This window comes from Acanthaster planci, linkage group LG04 (genome assembly GCF_054643075.1).
Source record: "Acanthaster planci isolate LZ-2023a linkage group LG04, COTS_SCS, whole genome shotgun sequence".
Classification (NCBI taxonomy): Eukaryota; Metazoa; Echinodermata; class Asteroidea; order Valvatida; family Acanthasteridae; genus Acanthaster; species Acanthaster planci.
In genome coordinates, this window is record NC_141780.1 from 4,098,990 (window position 1) to 4,126,445 (window position 27,456).

The 27,456-nt window shown below is 41.7% G+C and overlaps 2 protein-coding genes across 7 annotated transcripts in view; one reads left to right on the top strand and one right to left on the bottom strand.

The window, feature by feature from the left end:
- Nucleotides 1-27,456, bottom strand: part of LOC110974142 (voltage-dependent L-type calcium channel subunit alpha-1D-like) — a 137,575-nt gene that overhangs the window by 98,002 nt on the left and 12,117 nt on the right. For 2 of the 6 annotated variants that reach the window (XM_087135206.1, XM_087135207.1), the window contains exons 1-2: nucleotides 11,334-11,597; nucleotides 9,196-9,502 (exon numbers count right to left, since the gene is read on the bottom strand). In XM_087135206.1, coding sequence (XP_086991332.1) covers nucleotides 9,196-9,502; nucleotides 11,334-11,352 — 326 coding nt within the window. In that variant the 5' untranslated portion in view covers nucleotides 11,353-11,597. Of the gene's footprint in view, nucleotides 1-9,195; nucleotides 9,503-11,333; nucleotides 11,598-27,456 lie in introns of those variants that run through there. The other 4 variants (XM_087135209.1, XM_087135213.1, XM_087135208.1 and 1 more) reach the window with 3 other exon arrangements.
- The window catches only part of LOC110974144 (mRNA-decapping enzyme 1B-like), a 48,683-nt gene continuing 34,250 nt past the window's right edge, over nucleotides 13,024-27,456 (top strand). Inside the window, exons 1-2 of the mRNA XM_022225532.2 lie at nucleotides 13,024-13,172; nucleotides 16,041-16,081. Coding sequence (XP_022081224.2) covers nucleotides 13,038-13,172; nucleotides 16,041-16,081 — 176 coding nt within the window. The 5' untranslated portion in view covers nucleotides 13,024-13,037. The remainder of the gene's footprint in view (nucleotides 13,173-16,040; nucleotides 16,082-27,456) is intronic.

Here is a 27,456-nt window from a genome sequence, read left to right on the forward strand (position 1 = left end):
CATGACCGGTGCTTCTGGATTACTGACTCACGTCTGAGAATGACAGATATTTCAGGCTGGAATGTCCAAACCTTTATGGGCAGGTTTTGCATTCCCTGAATTCTTGAATTCTGGAATAAAACAACCGAATGTGAAAAAAGGTGGCAGAGGAATACACTATAGTACGGTACATCATACACCCACGCACAGTATGTATTTCTATGTATTAACCACTTCGCGCTGGTGGCAGTTATCAATGTTGATGATGCTGGGGCAGGATAATTATCGTTTTTTTCTGTTTTCAAAATTCTTTAAAAATTCATATCTTCATTTACTGGACACTTGCACCCACACGAAGGACTCTCTGGTTAAATCTGACAGACAACATCTACTGACGCTGAAGTATTTCAGCCAGGCCTGCCGCCTTGTAAAAAGAGCCCAGATTTCGCGGTGATACGTAATTTTCTTTTGTTCACAAAACTGGCACAGTGCGCTGCTGACTGGGAGCTGCTGGGAGAATTGCGCCCTCTCTTGGTCCAGCTCTGGACTCATAGGTCTTGGTTACAATCCCGAGTAACTGGTGAGAAAAGGACAAACAAAACATAGCATATGGCTGAGAAGTGTGTGACAAGGGCAAAACGCTTAATTAACAGAGCACTTCAGAAAAATTATATATTTCTCTAAAATTGAGTTTTGAGTTTCTGGATATTTGCTACTTCTTTTTAAGACTGAAATACTGCTCTTTGTCTCCTTCTGCTTTCACAGGACTGAGAAACTCATTTTAAAACCAGTCACTCAGAACATCCCAGGTCTGTTAAACTAACCTCGTACTATAGATTGGAAAGGAAAATTAAAGAGTTATGGCGATACCTGTCCCCTCCACTGCTAATAAGAATTGTCACTTTGCTGACAATTGCCTTCAATTCCCTTAATGTGACATCTGATGAACAGCAATTAAACTGACCGTAACTGACTAGCCCTTGACTGACCACGAGCTGGACACAAGTGATTAGGATCACCATGTAAGCGCCATAGCAGCTGCAGATGTACATATAAAGGTAACCCCCTCCCCCCGGCAGAAAAGAGGAAGGCTGGTGGGATAATGGTCTAAAATGTGTATCATGCGTACATGCAGATTCCAATGAAAACCAGTTTGCATGCATGTACATGTACGTCTCTCAGAGAGTCCATGGTGTGCGTGCATCCCTTTAAACCCGAAGCAGTGCATAAAAGGTCCCTTTAAAGGCCCAGTGTGTACATGCAGTTGCCTCCATCTGCCCCACCACCTCCTTGGAGCTTTCTCCTTGTGCACCAAGCGAACTTTACTCTTTACCTCTCCAATCACTTAGCAACAGGGCCTGGCATCCTTCAGAAAATGACGGCGGGAGATTGCCGTTTTGTATTTCCCCACACATCACATTACCGAGCCCTGGGCCACTTCCAGCCACAGACTATGCGTACTTGTATCAGAGCCACAATGCATGCACAAATATGTCGGAAATTATGGAACAGTTATTTTTTTATTTATTTTTTTTAAATTTTGCTCCAACCTGGTTGTAGAATTCCTTGAGGGAAAAATTGAGCCAAATCAGACATTGATACATTTTTAGCCTTAGTTACCAGCAGCTTATACACTACAGTACTTCTGAAATTTTCATGAAACAATCTCAATCAAAATGTCTTTTATTTTGCCACTTTATACATGCAATCCAGTTTTGCAATTTCAAAAGGTGTCACAGCCCATGAATGTCTATGCTGCAGGGACGGTTCTATAGTCGAGCAGACATCTGACACTATGAATTAGGTTAAACTGGCATTAAGGTGCTCCCCAACTGCTTCTTCCATGTTGCCATGGCAACCGCACAATGAGAAAGAAAAAATGCCCACCTTATGAGCGATTGCAGAGTTGATTGATCCAGACTGCTTCAAGGTGTTATACTGAACGCAGGAGTGTCCAGAATATTAAAGACTCGGGTCCTTCAGCTCGGAATGTACATGTATATGCCTCAGGGACATACCGTACAGTACATATACATTTATCGTGCACATACAATTCCTGACAGACATGACAAAGTAAGGCATGTAAAGGTACATGGCTAGGTCACTGTATAATGTTGACATTTTTTTTCTGTCTTATTTCACTGCCTTCACCCACCCAAAAGAAGGACATCATTCCTGGAATTATCAGACATACATGTACAGTTGAGTAAACCTAAACCTGCAAGCAAATGAGTGTTTTGGTTACTTTTAATTTCACTGTTTATTTTTAACAGTTACAACTTGTTTGTTCTTTCAAGGACAGAAATACAACTAGAATTCCCGAGGGTTTATCCGTTCATTTTGTTTCCCTTTAAAATGTTTGTAATAAGTAGGGTCAGTGTCTACCAATGACTGGTTTCTATATGTAGCATACATGTGCTCTGTCCTGAACATGTAATGACAACATACTCGTTGAAAATAGACAAATTCATTTTTACAAAAAAATGAACAGAACGCATTGTGAAGTTAACAGTACATCTAATTTGTGGCCTAAGGCATGGGAGTCTTCAGACACAGACAGTAACCATGAATCACGTCAAGGATTTGTAGAATTCATATTTATCAAACTTTCCATTTTTGATGCGCGGCATCATACAGGTGCAGCACCTGAAGATGACATCGATGCAGCGCCAGTGCCGATGCGGGCAATCACAGCTCGCAGACTAGCATTCAACCGCAACCATCTAAATGGGTGTCGGGGACCCAGCCAATCTAAACATGGTGTTGTGGGCTTAGCGCCACGTCCTGTCGGTACGGCCCCATAAAACCTCAAGATGTGGGCGTCCCAACATTTTGCGGAATTGGCCATAAACGGAGCTAATCAGCCCTTGAAATGGTGTTTTTCAGGGATCGTTAAAAACCCTGCAGTAAAACAGTATGGCCAATACCTAAGGCAATTAAAATGGCATTGGAAATGGTTGAGGGTTTGGTTTAAACTATTGAGTGTATTATTTTATAGACAACTGGAAACATACATCATCAAACATGTAAATGTACGTAATGCATGGCACATCAGCTGTTTTATCACTCTTTATACATACATGTGCATGTATAGGCCTATTATAAAAATGGCGGCCAAAAGTTACTGCCATGTTAGCAGCATTTTCCAGACGGTTACAATTTGCTCACCCCACATCTTGAACATATGAAGTACGTGGCATGCAGGCTAGAGAACTGAAACAAACCAAGAACGCGTAAATGTTCGGGGGAAAAAAATCTATTTTCAGTCATAAATGGACAGAAATTTTTCTTCCAGGTATTGGTGATAAAAAAACCAAATTGATTAAAAAAAATCAATTAAAGCCTGAATGTTAGTTGGAGTGTGCAGTACACACAGAACAGGTCTTGGTATCGTTTCACAGTACATACATGCACATACGTGTGTGGTCGTCAAAATGTCTAACCGTTGAGGAAATAAGTACACGTATATCGCTGACATGACTGTCATCTTTAAGAATATTTTGTATCACATGAAGAATTGCATTACAATGAAGTAAGATCAGATGGCAGAAGGACAATTCTGAACAGGAGATTCTTTTTATCGTGATTTTTTTTAACGAAGGCTCAATTTGAACAGTGTACACACTGTACATGTATTACAGTATATTGTGCGCACCTGTTTCCATGAGCAGACAAATGCATCCATGCGTAGAGTACGCACACCACAGAATGAATACATGTACAACGTTCATGCTGGATGTTCAGTACATTTATTTTAATGATACACATCACTCAGTTATTTTAATAAAAAATGTGCCATGCACAGAATTATAAACCATTCGTGGATGTGGCGAACCGACTCCATTGTCTAAGAAACGGCAATTTCAGAAAAGTGGACCAAAGTACATGTACAGTGCACCAGCCAAAGAGTCTGCATCATGCATCACACGCATTTTAACTGAGGGAAGGGGTCTGGGATAGAGATTTATTGGGACAAATTAAGATGGATTAGGTCCAGTTCATCAGCGGTGAATTGTTCTCCCGACAGGATCCAGAGACAAAATACTTCGCAAGCTTGGAGCTGAGCAGTCTACATTTCGTGCTTGCCTGCTCTGGAGAAGGGGGGAAAGGGGAGGGGATCACACCCTTAGCTTGTCCAATTCACTTGATTAAAGACCTCAACTGGAGCAAATACTGAGAGGCCAGGGACGCCCGACTGCACTGGACTGGAGGAGTAGTTTGTTATTGTATCCATTAAGGAGGGGGGGGTAGGAGAGATGAGGACATGCTTATCAAGCAAATGGGGTCGGATCCTTACTGAGCCCGGTGTGATGGCTCAGGTTCTGCTGGAGGATCTACAGTACACCACATGAGTCTGTCGTTTCTCATAATGATACCCCCAGCCAGTCGCTGACTGCCATCTCGGCAAGGCTGGGTACCATGCAATCTGAGAGTTGGGCATTCTTCCGGTTTCCCCAAAGAAATGTTGACGTTGACAAATTAATTTTACAATGGCAAAGCTCCAAAAATGACTGATGTAACCGGAGTGCATTCTGGGAATTTAGGAAAATATTGCTGGGAGGGAATTTGGACGGACAGTGGCCCCTCCAGTGCATGAGTTGACAGTTTTGACCTGAGATGAGGGATACATGTAAATGTTCAAAAAGAGAAAACAGCGCAGGATGACTGCACACTCAGACAGCCTCTGGTAATGACAGAGGTATACCACTGGCTAGACTTGTCAAGAATGGCCAAACACAATAGCCTTTTTTCCCCTAGAGCAACAGCTGGCAAAATGCTTCCACCGTCCAACTGGCTTTGACTTGAAAGTATCCTCTCGCTGCCAAAAAAAAAAGGGCAGGCTGGTGGGCAACAAATCTCCACTTGGCACATGGTGCACAGATGACGCAAAGACCATACATTCCAACATTTTTTTCCCGACGAAGCCAAGCGTGCTTCCATTGATGGGAGCTACAGTTCAGCAGTACTTTGAATTACCAATTGCTCCGGGAGGGATCCCGAGTAACAGGATATATATATTTACTGTACACATACAAGCATTGTACTGAACATGTGCAGATCCCATTTATAATGCAAATTCATTACTCTGTCAGAAGTAACGTCAGGCTTTGTGTAAATTCAGTCGGCAACTGAATTGCGTACGACAAAAAAAAGAACTATTAAAGCTGCCATTATGATTTCATGGTGATAACAGGTTGTGGAATAGCGCTGGTTACAAACAAAACATCAGGAAAGCACTGCTAGAGTAATGGTAACATAGTGGCCTTTGCCTGGATCTCTCCTGTGACAAAGATCTCTCCTAAAAACCATACGGTAGAAAGTCAAACATTTCTGATTGATGTCCAATTAAATATTCTACCAACAGCAACTCACAGGGTTACTGTTGTACGATCATACAACAGCCAGAAATGGAGAAACACATTATCATCATTTCAAAACAAATTCCAGAATACCCAGATTCACTACGTTTTTTTAATCATTTCAGTGTTCTTTGTCTTTGTCTTCGTCTTTTTTTTTTCAGTGAATGCAACTTGGCCAAAAAAGGAGGAAAACACCACGTGGCCATCCTGCCAAAATGTTTACTTTCAATTCTAAACCGATGAGTAATTATATACACTGTTAAGATTGCCACTTTCATTCTTCCACATCCAGTGCGCATAACAAATCCACTTCATCTTAATTATGCTGATGGAGATAACGTGTGTACATGTGCGTACATCTTTCCTTACCGCTTCTAAGTTGATGGGGTCTACAAAGTGGGACTTCAATTAACTCTTGTACTACAGTGAACATCCTTGGTAAGTACATGCACATACATGTAGGCTGGCCTGTACAGAAGCAAGGGCCATGGAGGTTGGACTGTTTGTTTGCAGAATCACTGTGTGTCTGCGATCACAAATCCCCTGCTGTGCAACACACACTGAAGACATTCCCCCCCTCCCTCCCCCCGGCTTCCTCGGACCGATGTGTGGCGAAATTCAAAGACTTGATCAGACAATACAAAAATATCAACCCCCCCAAAAAAAAGGCTCCCTCTTGCCACAAACATCCAGTCGTGTGTCTTTCTGAATGCACAAATTTTTCTCCGCTTTCTCGTCCAACTCTAATTCTAATTTGTACACTAGCCTAGATCTAAACTTTCTCGGTTATCTGGCTCCAAAAATGATGTCTTCGTCTTTCTTTTTTCCCCGCTGCCGAGGCCATATGCACACAGTCTCAACAGGGGCGGGAAAAGAAAAAGGGGCACTACTAACAGCAATAATTTGTCAAGCCCAGGTGTGATGCTCTCACATGACACATTTGTACACATTCCGCCGAAAACACAGGCACCCATGTCTTCAGTGTCTGTCTGTGTTTCAGTTTCCTGAGTTTAGTCCTGAGTTCAAACCTCCAAAGCTTCATGTGGCTCCATTTCATACAGCAGACACATGCAGTTACTCATCAAGATGAAGCTGCAGCCATAACTGACCAACATTTGGAAAAAGGCAGAGGATTCAGAAAATATGCTCAAGCAAAAATGGTTGCTATGGTGGCAAACTACATAAAAAGTTCACGTCACAAAGAACCTGCTTCGCCTTGCAGCACAAGGAAAATGAGTCACATTATGGCTTCATTAAATTGTTGCCTCATCAGGATTGCACTGTTCAGAAACAAAACAGCAAACACAGTACATGTCGTGTACTGTACTCATAGCAGCTTTCGTACACAATTAAAGGAGAGCCATTTCTTTGTCCATTACATTCTACATCATTTAGAAGAACACAGAAAAAGAATAGTTTCATTCTTTTAGACCCAGTTTGTCAAGATTTCATATTTTCTCTGCACAAAATTTTAGCAAAAGGATTTATGTCCAATGAATTAATTAGTTGCTTGTGTTGGCAGGTGTAATCATTTTCATTGCTTTTCAAAAACCACAAGTATCTGTCTGTAGAAAATAAACCCCAACAGCATCAAAACCCTGTGCTTACCAGTGTATAAACTATGCATTAAAATATCAATCAAAAATACCTCAGACAGTTTCCCTATTCAACAACGTGCAACTTGACCATGTATTCACATTTGAAACTGCCCGCTGAGAGGTGATAATGCCCGCTGCGTAAAACACGCGCTGGCACATGGATAAGAGACAGTTTACTCCATCCCTGTTGGTCATGAGTCTGCGTGCGACACAAGACATAGAACGCGCCACGCGTGCACCAAGTCCACATACAAGGAGATTCTATTCGACAACTTTCAAAAGGAATATACCATAAATGGACGGGGGTGTTTGGGAAAATGAAAGTAAAATTTAGAACAATATTGTTGGAAATCCATCATAAGTCGACTTCTTTTTGACTCTCTGAATAAAAAGGTATTTTTGAATGGGAATAAATATGTACTTGGCAGGTCTTAAACACACGTTAACCTTAACTCCCTAGGGTGTATGCAAAATCATATTTAAATTGGAGGATTCAGGACTGATAGGGTTAAAGACCGGCCAAGCACATGTTTATTCCCTTGTACAACATGCATATAGTGCAATGCACATGTACCTGCATATGTTCTTTATACCAAGGTATTCCTTATTCATCCAAGGCCAAAACAAACATTTTTAAAACTGATTTTATACTGGGTCCCCGTATTCACACAAAAATAAAGCTCAAATGTCTGAAGGCTCAAAATAAAACTTAGCACACGAATGAAAAAAATCTAAATGATGAAAATCTGACATGCGTTTTAACAAAAAGTGCAGTAATAATTAAAACCAATCACATTGCAGCATGTGGTGGCCTTGGAGGAAAACCGGCCTTAATCCAGCGTGTCCATTGAGTTCACATCTGTGCAGCACAGTCACAGTTACGCTGCCCAAACAATAATAGAGTATTTAATATTCATAATTTATGTACTATTTGCTATCTGCCACAACGAGATGACGATTAGATCCGATCAGCATGTAAGTGTGTTTACAAGAAGCCTCCGTACGTCACCTTTTAACGTGATCTGTTTCATATTTTGAATATGCAAATACAGTGCATGCCTGAGAAACATACGCAATCATTCCCTGTTTGGGTCTTCTTTTTGGGGGGTCCATGTCATTTGTTTCAAAATTCTGCAATATAAACAGACTAATTTATACTTTGGTACCAATCGAACGTGCATTTGACAAAGGAAATTGCATTGTAAAGACTCTCTTTCTTCATCGTGAAACATGAGCGCTGTCGATCTCTGAGCTCACTGCATGCACATAAGTGTTTATGAAATGTATGTTCTGCACAAAGTTCATGTACAATGTACAGTGCAGGATTTATTTAGACAAAATCCAGGCTCGCAAATTTGGGTACAAAGAAAAACAGCTTCGGGGAAAGGGGAACTGACCACGAACATGTAAAACAGAATGAATGGAGAAATATGAAGAAATGGATTTACAGTGTACAAGAAAGCGTTGACAAATTGGCTACAGAGCATTGCAGAAACTATGCATTTTTGGTGCACGTAAACTAAGTACATGTACACGTACAAGTACTTTGGTTGATTACGAAATATGTGAAAACTCATGGTTGCGTAAGGCCATGGTTAAAAAAAAAAGGCAAAAGAAACAGAGAGAGAGATGGTCTATGTTTTCCTAGCAACAACCTCCCTGAGGGCAATCCGCCTACCGCATGTGCATGGTTGTTCATGCACATTTGCACACAGAGTACATGTACACGTTGTAATTTCGCTGATCTGCGGCACATTCGCTTGGGCAATGGCTGCCAAGCAAAACTACCAAACTGCACTGGATTATAACCACAGACTGTCATTATGTCACTCAAGAGGATACACCTGTCTACAGACAACATGTATACAGTGGTGCCCTACATGCATGTACCAGCAACATTTACGAGGGATTTATATTAGAACCAGGTACCTGTGACTACCAGACCGTTGATGACAGGAACCAGTTCCAAACTATGGGACCAGCAACCTGTAACCGACTTCACATAACTGCCAGTAGAACTTTGGTAACTTCTCGACGAAAAAGAAAGAAATTCTAGAATAATCAGGTTGCACGGAATGCCAATACAGATCTTTATGTGCAGTGTTCATGTTCTGAAGGTGCTGATGTGTGTTTTGGACAAGGGGGAGTTTGCAAGTTGAACCCCAGTACCACTGTAAACAGAATACACCACTACGTTTTACACAGACCTCACTTATTTTTCTTTAGTAACACAGAATTCTTAGAATTGAAAAGGATATTTCCATTCGACGATACTGATGCACATCCGCCGCACGGGGTTGTCCAACGTAAGGCAAAAGAGCGCCCTCGGGGGGCGCAGTGAAGTTCCTGAGTGTTGCTTCTTCTTGTTGTAAGTATTCCGTCTCCTGTTCATTGTGGAGACTGTGGTTGTGGCGGCCAGCGTGGTTCTCCAAGCCGAGCTGAGTGGGGCGTTGGTGGTGGCAGGCAGGCCCGTAGGGGAGGCGGTGGTAGGGGTCGGGGTACTAGCGCTGCCGCTGACGTAGGTTCCGCTGCTGGCTGTGGCAGCCGCGACATTATTGTGGACCACTGCAAACAGGAAAACAGGTGGTGAACGATAAACATGACTTGGTCAATGTGGCAATCTGGTGTTTTCTCATACTCTGTGTAGGCATGTGTGCAATGCAAATGCTTCAATTAGCGATACTAGCTGGCCTCAACCTTCCTCGAACTGGGAAATTCTGAAAACGACTTGTGAAAAAGAGAAGCAAAAAGGGCAAAATACTCCCACACTTCAATTTGCAGTTATGGGGTGAGTTCTCTTTTTCACAGCATCCCGTGATTTAAGGTATGGACAAGACTAACATTTGGATGTGTGGTGCTTAGAAGGGCAAGGTCACGCAACACCTCGCCTCGATCAGAAACGGCAAATCCGATTGGCTGAGGTTGTGAGCATTTCAACACTTCCCACGTCAACTACCTGCCTCCTCTCTCAAACAATGTGATTAGTTCCATTTACTCTGCCAGGAGGATGCATGCTACATGTACATGTAGCTACTGACGCAAAGGTACCCCAGTGCCTTTTGAAATAAAATCCCTGTTTCCCTGAGAAAGCCTACATTTGACCTGGCCTGTTGACGCTCACCCAAGTAGCAAACCAAAGGTCAACTTCATCAAACAATGCATTCAAAGAATGTAATTCATTCATTCAGTGCATAATTATCTATTGTTCACTGTTGTACATAGATGGGCCAACAAATAGGCAAAATCGCCAACCAGTGCATGTGCAGTTACACAGAGAAAAGTCCAACCATGGTCCAACTTTATGTACCAATGAAAATACCTGATGAAAACAAATTACATGTACTTGTAAGCTTTAACACTGTCATAATACGTAAACAGCAGGTGATCCTTATCATGGTTGAAACATAAGTGCTACAAGACTAATGACCAATTTCATTTTTTGTAGTGATTTATAGCAATTAGGATGGCTTCTATATTACAAATTAAATGGAAATTCACTGCACAAAATCAGGCTTCATACAGGCAACCACAGGAAATTCAATATATACACAGGCCTACTTATAATTTTTACTGCAGACGTATAATTGACCCATTCATCACGTCCATCATGTTTGGTGTCTATGACAAGTTCAAGTACCGTACACCACATTTTAATCCGTATACAGACATCACTGATCTTTCCTTGCAGTGACATATATCAGCCATCAGAAAGTGAAAACATGTTCTAAAATGTCAAGTTAGCAAGGAAACTATTGAAGAGTTTATTCAGAAAATACTTAAAGATTTTTCAGACCAGTCTCACAGGGTCTGTGTACATGGCATCAAGTGATGTTCGTGTAACCCTTTCCTACATGGTACATTTGGCATCAAACTGGCAGATGAATAAAGCTCAAAGACTGAATTTCACACAGTTATCTCAACATTCATCCTACCCCAGAACTGTGGGGTCCAACATCCACCCTGATCACGAACAGGAGCAGGGTGGACCTCAGACCCTGGTGGTACTGGTACATTCATCCCGGCTGACCTTTTTTTTAGGGGAATTTCAACAAAATGAATAAACTGGCTTAAAAATCAACAGAGAAAAACGCACGGTTCATAGAAGAGAGCAAACTGGTGATCTTAAACTGCAGGAAAATAAAGGAATCGTTGTTGTTATTGCCATAGCTTGACATAAGTGACCACTCGCCGGAACATGGGAAAAACCAGCCTCAGGCGCAGGCTTCACAGCGCGTGGTAACTCTGCCGGCAACCCGCCCGGCATTTGCACATGACCTTACCAGCACTAATGACCAAACCTCGGAAAAACACCAAGAATCAGCCAAAAACAGTCTCAAAAACACTATTCCAATCACTGCAACAAACACAACCACATAGATATCATTTAATTTTTTACCAGTTCGAAACTTATCCATGGCGCTGGCCTTCGGGTTTGGAAAGGGATGAAAAAAGGTCGATAATTCCGCAGTTTTTTGACAGTAAATCCTTCAGCGATGCTCCATGTTTACGCGTTGTGTACGTTTTACATGCAACATGCATGATGTGCACGGCAAATTACGGGCACAGTTCAACGTGTATTATGAGTACATCCGGGCATTTTGCTCCTGTCATTCCAAGAATACTTGAGATTGATGTTGCCAGCGAGATGGGTAGCGGTCAAAGGTTGGGCAGAATATTGAGTGCTAAGAAAGATAACAAGGAGACTGGGTTGGGTACAATGAGGAACACAAATTACTATGGCTCTGCAGGGCTTCTGCCGATACTCTTTCGCATGATGCCATGGTGATCACACATGTAGACGTGGTGTAAGTGATGCCTTTGAAATGGTGAAGATAGACGAAGACCTAAATGTGACAGTGGGTTTCATCTTGGGGCATTCAAAGATGATGAATAGTTGGTGGTAGATTAATAGCTGGTGAACAGACGGTGGGAATAAACATCATTTTGGTAAAAGAAAAGGAATAGATAGGGGGTTTATTTTTTATCTACGGGAGTATATGGAATGGGGCAGTTCTGATTTTAAAGTTTAATGTGTGAATAAAATGACTTTAAAAGTCGGTTATGTGCCAGCTATTTGAAATTACTGCACTCAAGACATATTTTTCAGAGCATGTGATTCATAGAATGCTACATTCATGTTATCAAACTGTCAGCTCAGCCAGATATCCGTACAAGTCTGTTTTATCAGTTATCTGCCGTGTGAGATGTTCGCGGTGTTTGAGTCACGTAGTCCATATTTGCAACTCCATCGCCCGCTAGTCATCGGGGCTTCGAGGCATTTACTGACGTGACGAGGAACAGATCGGTTTTTAACAGGAGTGGTGTGCGTGAGCACGCCACCACTCCTTGAAAATCAGTAAGCATTTTTTTTTTAGTTCCACTTTTGTTTATTGTGAAGAGATGGTATAAAATAGCATGAAGAAAAGTGAAGTAACAGGTTTTGCTATCATTGAACTCGAGAACGGAAAAAAGACAGATAAAAACTACGAACAGGATTGAAATTCCAAGGGCGAATTAAACGGCATGCTTCAAAGTTGAAAGGGTTATTATTAAATTGCAGAAATCAAATGCAAGTCCTCAGTGTTGCTTTGCGAGCAGTTTTTGCGTTGCCAGTGGGAACTTACTAAAGTTTAGGACTGTTACAAAATGTAATTGTGTTAAACAAAAAATCATTATGAAACTGAAGTCTTTCACTGACTAACCGTGACAAGGCTGACGTGCCTGCACGGTACGAACAATTTCAAGTCTAATTTGTTGCTTACAAGTTCATTTCCACAGGAGTGATTGCAATTAACAGTTACGTAGATCGAGAATTTAGGACTTGGTTTGGGAAGAGAAAAATATAAGAGCAAAAAGTGCAGTAGCTGTCTCCGGGAAAACTAACAGAGATTTGATCTTTGGTTGTGCTTGACCACTTAATCTCCCAAGCGAGGTTCTGATTTTCGTGGACGCATAGGCCTACTATCAGTATTTTCGATAACTTTTCATGCAGTGGAACTACGCCGCGCCGCCAGCCGGCCGGCCACGTGCGTTTGTTTTGAAAGAGCGCCCTCTTTTGAATTCACACCGTCAAGTTTGCGACAGCAGAAACTAAAGCAAGATGGCGGCCGACAGTAAAGCTGAAGATCGTATGAACCTTGCAGCTTTACAGCAGTGTGATCCACACATCACAAACATCGTACAGACGGCTAGTCAGGTAGCTCTGTACACGTTCAATGCAGAGGGAAATGAATGGGTAAGTTTAGTGCTTCGGCATTTCGGGAATATTGGCATCGATCCATAAGCATTGATGTTTTTGTACCGTAAGACGGTAAGTGGAGCTGACAATGCATTTTATAATGTCATTACCATGCGCACAAGTCAGTGCCGCTGTGCAGCCAACGTGTGCGAAACCACTGACATGACGGATGCCATGCTAGTGATAGTATTTACTGCATACACTCAGTTGTGGGAAAGACTTCCATATGCCGACAACACTAATTTTCCCTGAGACTGTTGTAATAGCCATCAGAACAGAAAGGGATGACCTGTCCTAACAAGTAAGAAAATTCCGTAGAAGCATTTAATTTACTCAGAAAATAGTATGAAAACTCTTTCCCAGTTGTGCAGTATGTATGTTCAGGGGAAAATGGTACATGTTAGCAATAGCAGACTGCCGTGGGCGTGGTGTGAAAAATGATCTACACGCCATATGTGTAGCAGCCAACAGTTTACTAAGCTACAGCGCAGGAAACTTGTTTTGAATAAGCATTTTCACCGTGTTCACAGTAATCCATCTCATTCATGAGGCTAAAAAGAACTCGAGCTTGTGTTGAAAATAAATGTATGATGATCAGAAGCACAAGTATTTTGATTGATGTACATGCTCAGCGATGCTTATTCATTTTGACCCATGGAGAAGATGAAGCATGTTACCATGGCAGTAATGTTGGTCATCACTGTATTAAAAACTACAACAGGTATCAATAGGAATTTCATAATACAGGGAAAAGACAGGCACATTTGAATGAACTGCATTGCATGATATACTATTGGATGATAGCCGGATAGAAAGTACTTGACAGGATGTCAAAAATTGCATTCTTGTGACAATTCATTGGGGGGAGGGATGGCTGTGTACTTGAGACATACTCTGCAAGGATCATAATGTCAGGCCCTCTAGTGTTCAAGCTTTGTAGTCAGACAAATGTTGATTGTAAGACCTTTAATATTACGTATAGAGATAAATACTGGATGTTTATTTTTCTTCCAACCTGCAAATAAATTCTTCTCTTTTGCAAGTCCTATTACATGTACACCAGCAGACCAAGAGGAATAAAGTTAATTCTGATCCCCTGAGGACCATTGAAATCTCAAAATCAGAATAGTGTTGGATTCAGCATGGTTCGGGTTAACACTATTGGAGTTAAATCCTCTGATTTCAATATGATTGTATGTGTCACCCCAGGGAGACACATGTGGGGTTAATGATCAAGAATACAAGTCCGAACTTCTGATAGGAACACAGCAAAGTGTTACAAACCATTTCCTGGCTGGCAGCTTCTGTGTAAACTCACCTGAGTGAGAGTACCGAACTATCGGTAGTACATCTAGTGTTCAGTAACACCAGCCCATAGATCCCCTATAGAGGATTTGCATTGGAGCCATCTTGTGGGGCAGTTCTTTTGTTCCACAGGAAAACCTCCTTTGTGCATACCCTGTGGAACAAAAGCACCGGCCTACAAGATGGCAGCTATGCAAACTTTTTGTAAGGAGGTGTTGGAGAAAAGAGGCAGCTATGGATATTCTACATGGGTTTGGATGCCTGATGGAAATGATAGGCAAAGAATGTGTCACTTTGTTTTCACACAACAATGGAATCGAAAAGATTAGGCAGATTCAGATTCAAAATATGGGGAGGAGAGGGCACTAGGGTTGGCTACAATACGATTACATACCGGTACACTTACTGTATGATTTTTTTTTTAAATCTGTTGATGAGTTTTTCTAAAAGTTTAAACAGAACATATTAAAATTCCACAGGTCTTGAAAGTTTGTAAAGAACGTTTCATTGATTCGACTAAAAGCAATGACTGTTCTGGCTGGAGTGCACAAATACCAGTACATGTATATGTAGCTCATGACCCATCCCCTTTTTCAAGTGGAATGTTTATGGTACAATGTGTGTTGTACTTTCTTGTTAGATCATACTGTACATGGTGAAGGTTTCAAGTGCCATATACGGGGTATGTTTACCCACTTTGGTGCACATGTACCAAGAACTGTTCCACTGTTTCAAAATCAAGTTGACTCCACATTAAAGCAGTGATGAACTTAACACCACTTAACAGCCCTATTTTATGGACCCTACAAAAGTACTCTTCCTCCGGTAGTCAGTAAGACAGATGTGACAGACAATTGAACGATATACACCAGCATTGTTATTTAGGGGACTACATGCATGTGCCGCAATAGTTAGTGTGGGGACAAAGGCATTGTGGGAACAAACTTCTGCTCCCACAGTGGGGACTGGTCAGGCCACGACTGCTGGTGTGTGTGGACAGTGTGACAGTATGCTTTTGTGCACATTAAGGTGAAAACTGGGCATATACTGATGGCTGGGATGAGTTCATGTCAGTGCATTCACTAAGAGTGCATGCACTATATTAAGTTTCCTGGACAGGGCTGAGTTGTTTTAGGAAGGACAGAATTTGGCAAACAAGACTGTACTTGTATGTTTTCTGTCCGTTCTTTACACTTGTTTTGGAAGTTTTCTTGTTACATAATACTACAAATTACTACGTGTAGTAAAATGTAGTACTGAGCGGTGTCGCTTGTAAGAGGACGTGACCTTATTGTTCTCAGAAGCCATACAATACAATAGATAAGACAATGTATCATACAGTGCTCTGGCACTATGAATGCATGGCTAAATTGTTCTCTGTATCAGTAACAATGGAAGTAACCTAGCCAGAAGTACTAATTTGCAGTGCTAGGTCCTTCAGGCTCAGACTATTACTTAGTATTTTGTAGTACTGTGTAGTGTAAGCCAAACAATATGCTTGGCTTTGTGTACCAGTTATAATTTTACAGTTGGTTGGTGTTGGTTTCTGTTCATTGGCAGGAGAAGACGGATATTGAAGGCAGCCTGTTTGTGTATGCCAGGTAAGCTTAAAGCAGTGTTGTGTGTGGAGGTGGAGTGCTTGTCAAAGTAAAGTTTACATCCTGGGTGACAATGTGCATAGCGCCCTCTGTTGAACAGATCTGATTAGTTTTGATTCCTTTGCATCTTGTTTTGCTCCTGTCATGTTGCTTTGTTTTGTCTGTTCTGTTGTAATTTTTTTTATACTGTGCCCTCCCCCCCAGCATTCAGAATTAAATCCGTATTCTTGGATTATTAGGGAAAGGGATTATGAGGTTTTGTTGCAGTATTGGAATGTAGCTCTCTCTTTGTTGTGCACAATAGGTAATTGAGATGTAAATTGAGTACATTGATGGTCTCTGGAGGACTGTGATTGTCGTGGATTTGGGTATGAAGGCGTCATAATGCGGGGCACGTGCCCTGTCAACTGTGCCACAGAGCAGTGCATTTGATACCTCTGCAATGTTTACCCCGTTCTGAACTGTGTTCGCTGAAACTGTGCAGGCTAAATGTCAAGCCATCAACCGAGAAAAAAAGGAGAACACTTACAGGCTCCAACATGTTGTGTTTCAAAAGAAATGATTCATTCCTTTGATTTCATAAAGAACAATTCTGTCAGAAAATGGAGAGTGTGTTCAAAGGAGATTGGAAGGGATCAATGTGGCTGAGATAAGGACCAAATTTGGTCGAAGAGCATCTGTAAAGAAAACAATTTTTTTCCGATTTTACTTGTTCAAATAAATATGGAGGCATGCAAGTCGAATGCTGTATCATTTGTCTTCCGAGCTCAACTATAACAAGCTAAAAAGGGCTTTTTTTCTGTTCATGCCAAGATTCAAATTCTGAATGTAGGTTGTATATCCAGCAAGAAATGAGGCTCGGTGGTACGCCCCCAACGTGTCCAATCGCTGTACTATACTTTAGACTGTTGTTACCTAAAACTTTCCCCCTAGATGTCGGGAAAGAATTCCTCAGATTCCAGTGAAACAATGACCAACAAAAGGAGGAGGGCTCTCTCCATCTAATATCTTGCTTCTTATCGTAGGTTGCATCATTCAGAGAAAACCTCGCCCTGTGTTTGTAGTGGATAAACCCTTGTGCATGCCAAACAGTGGCTACATATATTATTTGGCATGCACATTGTTTATCCACAACGGACACAGGGCGAGGGTTCCCCTCGTTTTCTCCGAATGATGCAATCTACATTCAGAATTCACATCATGGCGTGAACAGAAAAAAAGCCCTTTTAAGCTTGTCATAGTTGAGCTCTGAAGACAAATGACACTGCATTTGATTTGGATGATTCCATATTTATTTGAGCAGATAAAATCAGAGAGGTTCTCTTTAAGATAATCAACAGCAGATTAAACACTTTTGCAAATACACCCTGACTTAGGGTGATGCAGCCAGTAACCAGCCACAGCCATGGGTTACCAGCCAAAATATGGGTTACTAGCCTTGGCTGGTAACCCATATTTTTGCTTGGCAAAATTGGCCTGTGATTGGTAGACTTGTGTACAGTTTACATATTCATGATTTCGGGAGGAGGCTACATGTATCACTCTCTTATGGCCTTCTCTAAATGTCAGACCTGGAAATTGAAAGAATGGCTGTCAGTGAAGAGAGCTAAGAAACAAAAAGGCAATTTCTGTCAGTATCAGTAGCAATATCTATCCTACAGTCCATGCCTGACCTGATAACACCTGCCTTGCTGTAACCACACTACGAGGTTATGAACCAGAAGGCAAAGGAAATGACCATCCCACCCCCCCCCACAGGCTGAACCTGCACACGATGCAACTGATTTGGCAGGTTACGAATTGTGGTTAAATTGCCCTAACTTTAAATGGCTCATTCCTGTCATTACTAATAAACACCTGCGGCAGCGTGGTACATGTACATGTGCACAATGCTGGTACATGTAATGGATTCACCAGTTGTTGTACGCGTAGTGTGTATGAGGAGCAGGTATAAGGAATATCTTATGAACCTTTTGCAGGGCAGGAACTTTGGGCAAGGCAATGTCTCATTTGCGAAGGGCACTCGTGTTAGAAACTCAACCTGTCTGTCAGGACATTTCAATGGACATTGAGGCAAAGACCAGGGGCATCAAGGCACTTGCCTCAGATACCTCCAGGAGGTACCTGGCCTGCTTCTACCTGTGTCCAAAGGTTGAATGACGCAATGTAGACTATACATACAAGTAAAAAAGCAGGTGTGCCATGCGACTGATGATGATTGCGTGCTGGCTGTCCCCAAGATAAAAAAAAACCAAATTACTCAGTCTTATAGTGTATGGTTGGCATGATATATCACATGAGCTATCACTGTTTTTGTTTTGGGGGAGGGTTGGGAGTGACTGCCATTGCCTGTGTACCTAATACCGTAGCTTGATGGTGTGCATGGTTTGCACTTAAGAACTACATGTAGGTAGGGCTGTGCAGAATATTGCGTGCCAAACTTGAATGTTTCATTTCAAATTCCAATTTTCAGAAGATGAAAATCATCGAAATAAGGGGAAAAATACAATCATTGAGTTACAAAATCATATTCTTTCTAAGGAGTTGCCTGCAAACTTAAATGTACCCAGGTATTTGATGCGTGTGTAGAAAAACCTGGGCCCAAAAATTGACTTTTTTCATGTTTTATTCATTATGCTTTTTGTGGTACATGTGATCTGGCTGCAAGGAAGTAAATCCCAAGTTAGGGCCTAATCTCACTTGGATTCCTATCCTTTCTAATTATTGGGAATGACACCCCTTTTGCTGAAAGTCAGTGAGGGGGTCCACCATACCCTGGCCATCTGCTTCTGTTGGGATGTGATTTTTAAGTCGAATATTCGATTGAGAGGAAGGTTTGATATTTGGATATTCAATTATTTGATTCACCTTAGCCTTAGATCATGGCCAGTGTTGGTGCCACACTGTACATGATGCACGGGGGAACCCCACCCCTATTTACTCTGACACCCAAAATGCCCAGCTGCCGTCTTGCCATGTGCCCACACGAAGGCCCAAGCAATGACCAGTTACTCACAGTTACCCAGCCTTAGAACATGGCCAGTGTTGGTGCTACACTGTACACGATGCAGGGGGGAACCCCACCCCTATTTACTGTAACACCCAAAATGCACAGCTGCCGTCTTGCCATGTGCCCACACGAAGGCCCAAGCAATGACCAGTTACTCGCAGGTACTCTGCGCTATGGGAACCAGTGTGCTTGAATAGGACGTTAAGGCCTGAAGGGATGTCGATGGTACGTATATATCCATGCCCTATTAGACACAACGTCCACAGAGGGACCAAAATGTGACAGTTGTGAATGAACTTTGGAATTAGATATGTCGGCTTTGAGTGCACTTAGCTCTTGAGTCACTGGCTGCCTTTTCAGGAGTTGTTGCCTCTGATAATTGCAGCTGTTGCTCTCTGATCCATCAGTTTGGGGATGCATTTTTGTTGTTATTGTTTAGTATTTTTTTCATTTGAGCAGCTGTGGGCATTGGTCCCATTCAAGGTTTTGACAATGGAAGCATGTTTTGTTTCCTGAATGTCTAAACAAGCAAGTTTTCATCTTGAATGATTGATCATCTGAAAAAGGAAATCAGTTTTGTTTGAATAATGGAAGTGCTGTGACGTTTGATTCACCTTCTGACCCTAAATTCAAATCCCACGTGTAACATCGATGTTGGGTTCATCCCGTACTGGGTTCATCAGTCCCTATTTGATTGCGTGAGTTTCCAGTTGATCTACAGGTAATTTCTCTGGGGCTCTCCTTCCCCCTACTCAGGACGGGCATTTCTTCTCGTTGCCGCTTCCCAAAGGATTCTCGGCTACGTTGCGGGGTCGTGATTAAATTTGGTCTCCTTGGAGTTGTGCATTGATCACAAAGACATTGATAAGGCTCTTTTTTTTTCCGTTCATGGCGATCCAGGCTGTCAGCACTGTTTACTTTGAGTTTGTCGACTCTTTGTCTCAATTCTCTTCTAACAATTCTATTACATGTACACTGATTCGATACTGTCATTCGGGGCCTGCTTGTGTTAACTGCTGGCTTAATTTACGTTGAAGAATTGGTTTTTTTTTTTTTTTCAGAGATTGATATGACATTGTGTGCACAAATTTGGTGAATGCCGTAACAGTCACTTCAGTTTCACTGTTCATGCAACTTGGAGCCTTCACAATTGTGTTCTCTCGTGTGTTTGCTGTGCAGGCTGAGTCAAATGTGGAAACTGTGCATATTGGAGAGATCTTCTGTTGTGTCAGTTTGGTGAGTGGGTGAAATGACGGTGAGCACCGTGTACACGATTGAATTTTGAGTGGGAGGTTATTGCATGTTAATGAAATACAGTGTGCATGTTGGTGTGTGTACATGCAAAGTATGACCAGTGCCTCTAGACCAGTTTGCCCCCAGCTACTGCGTTCGTGCATTCATTTACACAGTCTCCCTTGCATTGCATTTTTCACTTGTTTGATCATCACTTTTAAAATCTCTTTTCATTTCCTTCAAGTGATGTGCACCTTTTCCCAAGTTTGGCTGATTTTTCATCCCAGGCATAACCAGGCCCAGCTTAGAATTCTGACACACTCAATATACGTGCACCGTACTTTCTTTGTACTGCAGTTATATTTTTGAAATAGAGGAGTAATTTTTCTTCAAAGTTTTTAAAATTCACATTTATCTGTTTGTCTAGATCTAGAATAAAATTTCCACTTACTTTGGGTTTGTGACAGTTACATGTGTATGTCAGTTATGCTCCCACATGTAAGTTCCAATTGAATATTCAGCTGTGGTCTCTATACCTCAGTTGCTTGGAAATTTAAGAAAATTTACAGCATATGTTCCAAATTTCTCATAACTTACAATTTATGAGTCAAACCCCCTTAGATTTCTTCTAAGCCTTCCGAGAACCTTTCCCCTACTGAAAATGGTCCTACTGGAGTCTGTGTCATTCAGTAGTCATAATTTCATTTTCTGAGTAATAATTTTCTTAGTTGTGATTTTTTCATTTCCCTGGGAAAAAAATCGAATGACGTGTTGTACATGTAGAATCGATTGCTAAAAAAACCCACCATTTTATCCACTGAGTGATGCCGAGTACCGTCTTGAGTGGGTACAAGATTATAAGGATGGCTGCGCCATAGTTGGTTACAGTGAAGGCCGTTTACATAAGTCATTCCCGACGTTGACACGTAATCTGGCCTGGTGATGTTTGCACAGTCGGGCAGCCTGTGCGTAGACTGACGATATTTGATCAGGTGGTGTCCAATTGATACATAAGGGTAAAAGAGCACGTTCCCTTCTCCCCCCCCCCTTTTTTTTTGGAAAGGGGGTCCCCTTATGAAAACGTCCCAGCCAAATCCCCCGATGTCTGTCTTGATACAGCGGCCTAGCCCGAACGGTGCCTTGATGTGAGCGAAACGAGTCAGTCGTGGGCAGGGAGAGAATCCGGCCAGATCCACTCAGCAACTCGGGTTTCTTCTGATTACTCAGCCTGACATTCAGTGAACTCGGACACTCTGAATACAGACTCCAACTTGTTGTTTGCAACATTTGCTCCGTGGTGGTAGACACCATATAACAGCTCCAGTAACAAAATTAGAAGTAAATATGTCTTTTGCTCTGTTCTGTTTGGTTTTGCCGACGGCATATTGTAAAGATTGCATTTTCAGCGTAAAAATTAAAATGTTGGCTTAAAGTGCATTTATGCAGTACATTTATTACAATTAAGCATTTTGTTAACAACAGTGAGATGAAATCTTAAACATGAAGTGGGTGTTATTTATATTCTGCCTTAAAATTAAACTTATTGCTTATTTGATAAAATCTCCAAGTCCTTTATTTGTTTCCCTGCTAAAGGAGATACATTAGACAGGAGAGTAATGTATGCCGAAACCTGCCCCCTTCCCATATACTAGTACTTTGGTTTGTCTCTGTGTACAAGGGGTTTGAAAGCAGTTCTTTCTGTCAATGCAAGTTCACTTTGATCCCTTCCTCAAACTGGAGATCAAAAAAATTATCCTGAAAACCTCTCTGGCATTTCCCCCGTGGCGATCGTTGATTAATACTCGGGCATACTTTCATAAATTACTCATGTTGACTCTCCCCAAGGCCCCCGATCAATTGTCCAAACAATTAGTTTTCGTTCTGACTAGCAGTCATTTCATATTCCCTGCAAGTAGTGCCAGTCGGCCCGAGGTGGATCTGGGGGAAACTGCATTCATTGTCGGCCCAGCTCCGACATTAATCATGCCACGTCCGGTGGATCGGTGAAGTCACCTTTCTAGTTAGATTGGGATGTTGCCCTCGGACTGGTGCTTCCAGAAATGGGGAGAAAATATATGGCTTACGGCTAGGGTTGTTGTCAGTGCTTGTCACAGTACCCTGAGAGCATCCTTAATATTGTTTGCATTGCTTATGAATGTACTCATTCTATATTTAATTTATTCACCCTTGTTCCAACTCTCCCACCCACCACCCTTGCTAAAGCAAACATGAATTGAAGTTGAATGTTATGAAGAATTCTTGGCCTCAAATTTGCTGGAGTTAAAATGTACCACAGTGTTAACACACTGTATGTGCTTTCGATATGCTACAATGTCAAAATGTTGCGCTGGCATTTGCTTCGATATTTCATATATGGATAGTGTACCAGTTGACCAGCTTTCAAAGTGAAGCGTGGTGTACCCGAGGTGTAGTGTTTTGGGCGCATGTACTGAGGCCCACTTCATATAGCCTTCTGCTAAAATGGAATCTGAACAAGGTAAAATGTGTGTGATTTAAGAACTGTCAACTGTATTAGGCTCTGTGAGTGACCCAAACTGTGGAATCCTGACCAAAAAGGGGGGTGGGTTGGGGAGAGGAGGGAGGAAGCACAGCCGTCGGAGGCACCTGCTGAGATGGAAATGTTGACTTTCAATTACTGACTGGACTTTGTTTTGTTGCTCGCGGCGCATACTGCAGCACAGCCGTGATTATCGCTCAGCATAATTGAATGGAATATCTGATGAGATTGTGAAACTAGAAGTTAATTGTGGAGATGTGGCTTTGTGTACATAAATGACCTTGACTGTGAATACAGAATACACTATTGAGTTTCTTGCACGTTGTAGGCTTATAAAAAATGTTACTTTTAAGAAGTGTCTATTTTTGACTTTTGGCTTGGAAAAAGGCAGATTGTGATCATTTATCTTGCTTATGAACATAAAACATGCACTGTGTGATTGTCAGGTAAAAGCGTTGGTTACAGTATTATTGCTGTGAGTTTAAGGGAAGCATGCGGTGGATAGTCAGCTCAACCTGTTTTCCTACCATTATTATGTGTTACTGTGGAACAAGATCAAAATACTTCTTATCATTAAGAGCGACAAGAAGACGGTACCGGCAGTTTTCCATTCTTACAAAATTCTTTCATCAGCGCATTTAAGGGGACACAAGTTTTCTTTTGTCCGACAAGGCACTACTTGCCGAAAGAGCGTAAGAAAAAGCGCAAAACTTTGTCCGTCACAGTTACCCCAATCAAAATTTTGAAGCAATATTGGCCATAACTGTTGTCCAAACAAGCTAGTGAACAAAAAAAAATAAAAATAAAGTGTGGAACTTAAAATATGACATGTTTTGTACACAGAGCTATGGAAACACTCCTGTTCTGCTTTGGATGGTGTTCCACTTATATTTGTAAAATTTTATTAGCATGAAAACCAAAATGTTGAAGTTTCTCCCTTCTATTGCCAACAAGGAGGTGGGAGGTGGAACTTCGTAATAGCACTGCAAGAAGGCTTTCCTGCATGTCTTCAAGTCACAAAAATCCTTTGTCATGTCTCCTTTAATTTGCATCATGCATAACATGATTCAAACGTACATACATGTATGTACCGGTATATTGTGCATTCATCTCTACACCTTCAAAAGTTACCTACATAAGATATAGGGCCACAGCCACAATCTCAAGTTTCCATTTCCTCAAAATATGGACTGACAAATGGAAGAATACGCAGGCAGTGAAGCAGTGGAAATGGCGACGTCTAGATGGCTTTCTTATGCACTCGAGACAGTGACGTTAGCCGAATCTGTGATCCTGCATGTCTAGATGAACTGACCACTATTAATAACATTCTGAACATGCCAAAATATCTTCTAATGGATTTTGGTTTCTGAGCAAAGAGATATTTCCTTTGTGTTAGCTTCAGAGCGGCGCCAACATGCCTCTTAGGTTGTGTTGTAGTGTGTGCAGTGAGGGCTCTTGCTTGCCAAATTTAATGAGAAAAATTCTTGCGATGACTAGATTCTCCAAAATAATGTCAGGAAGACATCGAAATGGCTTTCTCTTTCAATCTAGAGTGGTATTTATAGAGCAACCCCGACCAGTGCGATGTTCTTGCAAGAGAAATCAGATAATCGCATGCTTGTTATTTGAATCAACGGAAACCGAGTTGGCGTCAAACGCTGTGCGCTGTCACACAATCCTGAGGGTTCGTTTCCCCTTCTCCCACCAAGCCCCGCCCACCAGCCTTCCCGTCACCTGGTCAGAGTGCTCTCTAATTAAAGTGCTGCTAACCCCCTCCCCCCACTGGTTCTCTCTCTCTCTCTCTCTGTGTCCGCGCCAGCGACCGGTAACCTCTGTCGGCACATTTGCACCGACTTGTCACACACTTAATAGTAATGCCCTTGCTGTCCCTTTGCTGTACCACTTGATTAAATCTCATGTCACTTGACAAGCGTTGCTGCAATGCTCGGCGCTCGTTTACTGCTAGTGCTACCTGTCTTTTTGTTTTTCCTGTGCGGTCCTTCATGGAATTCTCGCTTGGGATTAGAGTCACCGGGATAACTAGAAATGACGAGGACCGGTAGCAATCCCGTAGCATCAATTTAAACGCCATCATGTATAGTTTTTCATGTTTTTGAAGGATGCAGTAAGTCTTAATTACATACATGTACAATTCCTGCACCCTGCAAAGAAATCGTTTGCTGTATTATCCGTGCCTAGAAAAAATACATGTTGGATTTTTTTGCACATTGAAGAAATCCGTATGTTTGAATGAAAAATAAGCACCTTTTGATTGTGACTTTTTAAATACACTGAGCTTAATGTTTAAGCATGAAGATTGGAAAACATTCCCCATCCACTGAAACATTTGGAAGGACATGGACAAGCAGGCCACTCTGCCCTGCATTCCAACTCAAATGGACGCATTTTTCTTCCCTATCATCATTTCCAATTCACGTCTCCCCCCCAATAAAAAAATCGGATCACACTTTCAAAATAGGGCAGGTAGGGAAACAGAGGAGCATAATCATTTTTTTCCCCCTAAATCAACAGGCTTTCCTTTCTTTTGCTTGTATATATTTCCAACTACAGTATTTGTTTTGTAATCAACCGTACCCCATTATACATATAAAAATCACCGGTACTGTAAGTCTGTTTTTATGAAACAATTGCAATCATAGATCAGCTGCATTCCTTCTTGGGCAGAATGTCACTTCCTGTAACATTAGAGATATTCCTTGTTTAAACAAAAGTGCAGGTTGTAAGGAACACCTTTGGGAAGATTTCTTCTCACTTTTTGGTTCCTTGTTTTTCTCTTTTTTTTTGTGGGGTTTGCTTTTGTGTATTTGCATACATTAGTTGATTTTCTAGTCAATGTTTACACTGCGCTGCTTTCAATATTGAGTCTTTTTCCCGTTTGGTTTTTTCTCTCTTTTGGTTTAATGCATCTGAGGGGTGTTAAGTGAGCTTTCAGGATTTAAGCCTAGAGCCAGTTTCTTTAAAGCTGAACCGATATCTCCTCCTACACCTTGTCCAAACATCCCCCCCTTCCCCTCACCGTTTCTGCCCCGTCTTGTATTTCTGTGATGCAAGTCTGACTATTCTCTCCTCATCTTGCCTTAGCCTCCTTGAGATATTGTGACAGGAATCAGAGAGGCCTCCTTGTAAGTGGAGGGGAAAGGGGTGGTGTGATGAGATTCACCCACCCAGGCGCAGGCGCCGGGGTTATCCCAACATATCAAGTCGCTGCGATAGACACGCAGCACAGAAATGAACTCGCATGACAGACTGTGAATAATAACAGTCAGGCTCCTCGGCAAACCCGTCAAATATCGGTATGTTTGTCCAGTTGCTTCTAGTTGTTGAACTTGGCTGTTGATTTTTCTTTTTTATTGGTTTTACATTTTCTGCCCCACTTTGAGAAATGCTGGATTTACCCAGAGGGTATCTGATGTCTTCGTTTCATTTTTTTTTTTTTAATCTCCAACTAAGAAGCCCTTTTGTGATTCTCTGACTCTGGCTGCAACCGGATCCTATGAAACAATCTTTAGGTCATTTTGTTCAGGACATTTAGAATTTCTTTTGTAATAGGAAGAGCACCTGTTCTTTGTGATGTACACGTGTATGGCATGGTCAGACTTCATAATTATGCAGGTATCATGTGACATGGTCTTTAAAAAAGCAGTCAAGATTGATTTCCATTACACAAGATTTGTTTAAAGGCCTGTCAGCTCTTGGAAATTGTGACTCATTTTGATGAGGTTGGATTGCATTTGTGGAAAGTGCGGTATTAACATTCGGAATCGATCCGAGCAGTCAGCATGCAGAGGGTTCGCTTATATTCCCAAGGCATGCTCCGAGGAAAGTCGACCTTGATTTGAAACAAGATCCAATCTGCAGGCATTATAGAATGCATTCATGCGGTGTGCAATATGTGCTTTGCCATCGTTAAGGATCCCGAGCATTTAAGGGTATTGCTGCACAGAGGCCAGGTCTCATTTAAAGTGGTACAAGGTTAAATTAAAATTCAGAAAAATAGAAATGATATCTTTGCCTTTGGACGAGTAGAGAAATATTTTAACATCACTGTACCAGCGTCAGACGTGGCCATCTGGATCATTGAACTGTCTGGTACATGTGTTGAATATTGCGGGTATGTGTTAAGTTTGGAGCTGGTACGGTTTGAATATCAATATCCAATAATCATTAATTAGAAGTTACCCACATTTGGTTTCAAATGGAAAACGACGATCTCTATTAAAGTCGCCCACATTTAGCTTTTCCATGTATTTGCATGTCAAAATACCAGTAGGGTGTCCAAAATGACCCACAGGGTGTCCTCAACACACCCTGACATCCCCTTTGCTAAAATCTCAAGTCCCCTGCTGGTCAACTTTAAAATAATAGAGTTTGAATGAAATGGTCATTTTTGAGGCAACGTAATTTGTTGCTGATCACAACTTTTGCTGAGAATCATCGAAGAGTTTGTAACTACATGTACCAGTATTCACTAACAGAGGCTCAGCATATTTCATGGAGACCATAAGCAGTAAACATGGCGAAAGGCATGCTTACTTCACAGGAAAAATTTGTTCAACATAGCGACAAAACAATGGAAAACTCTATGCGCCCACA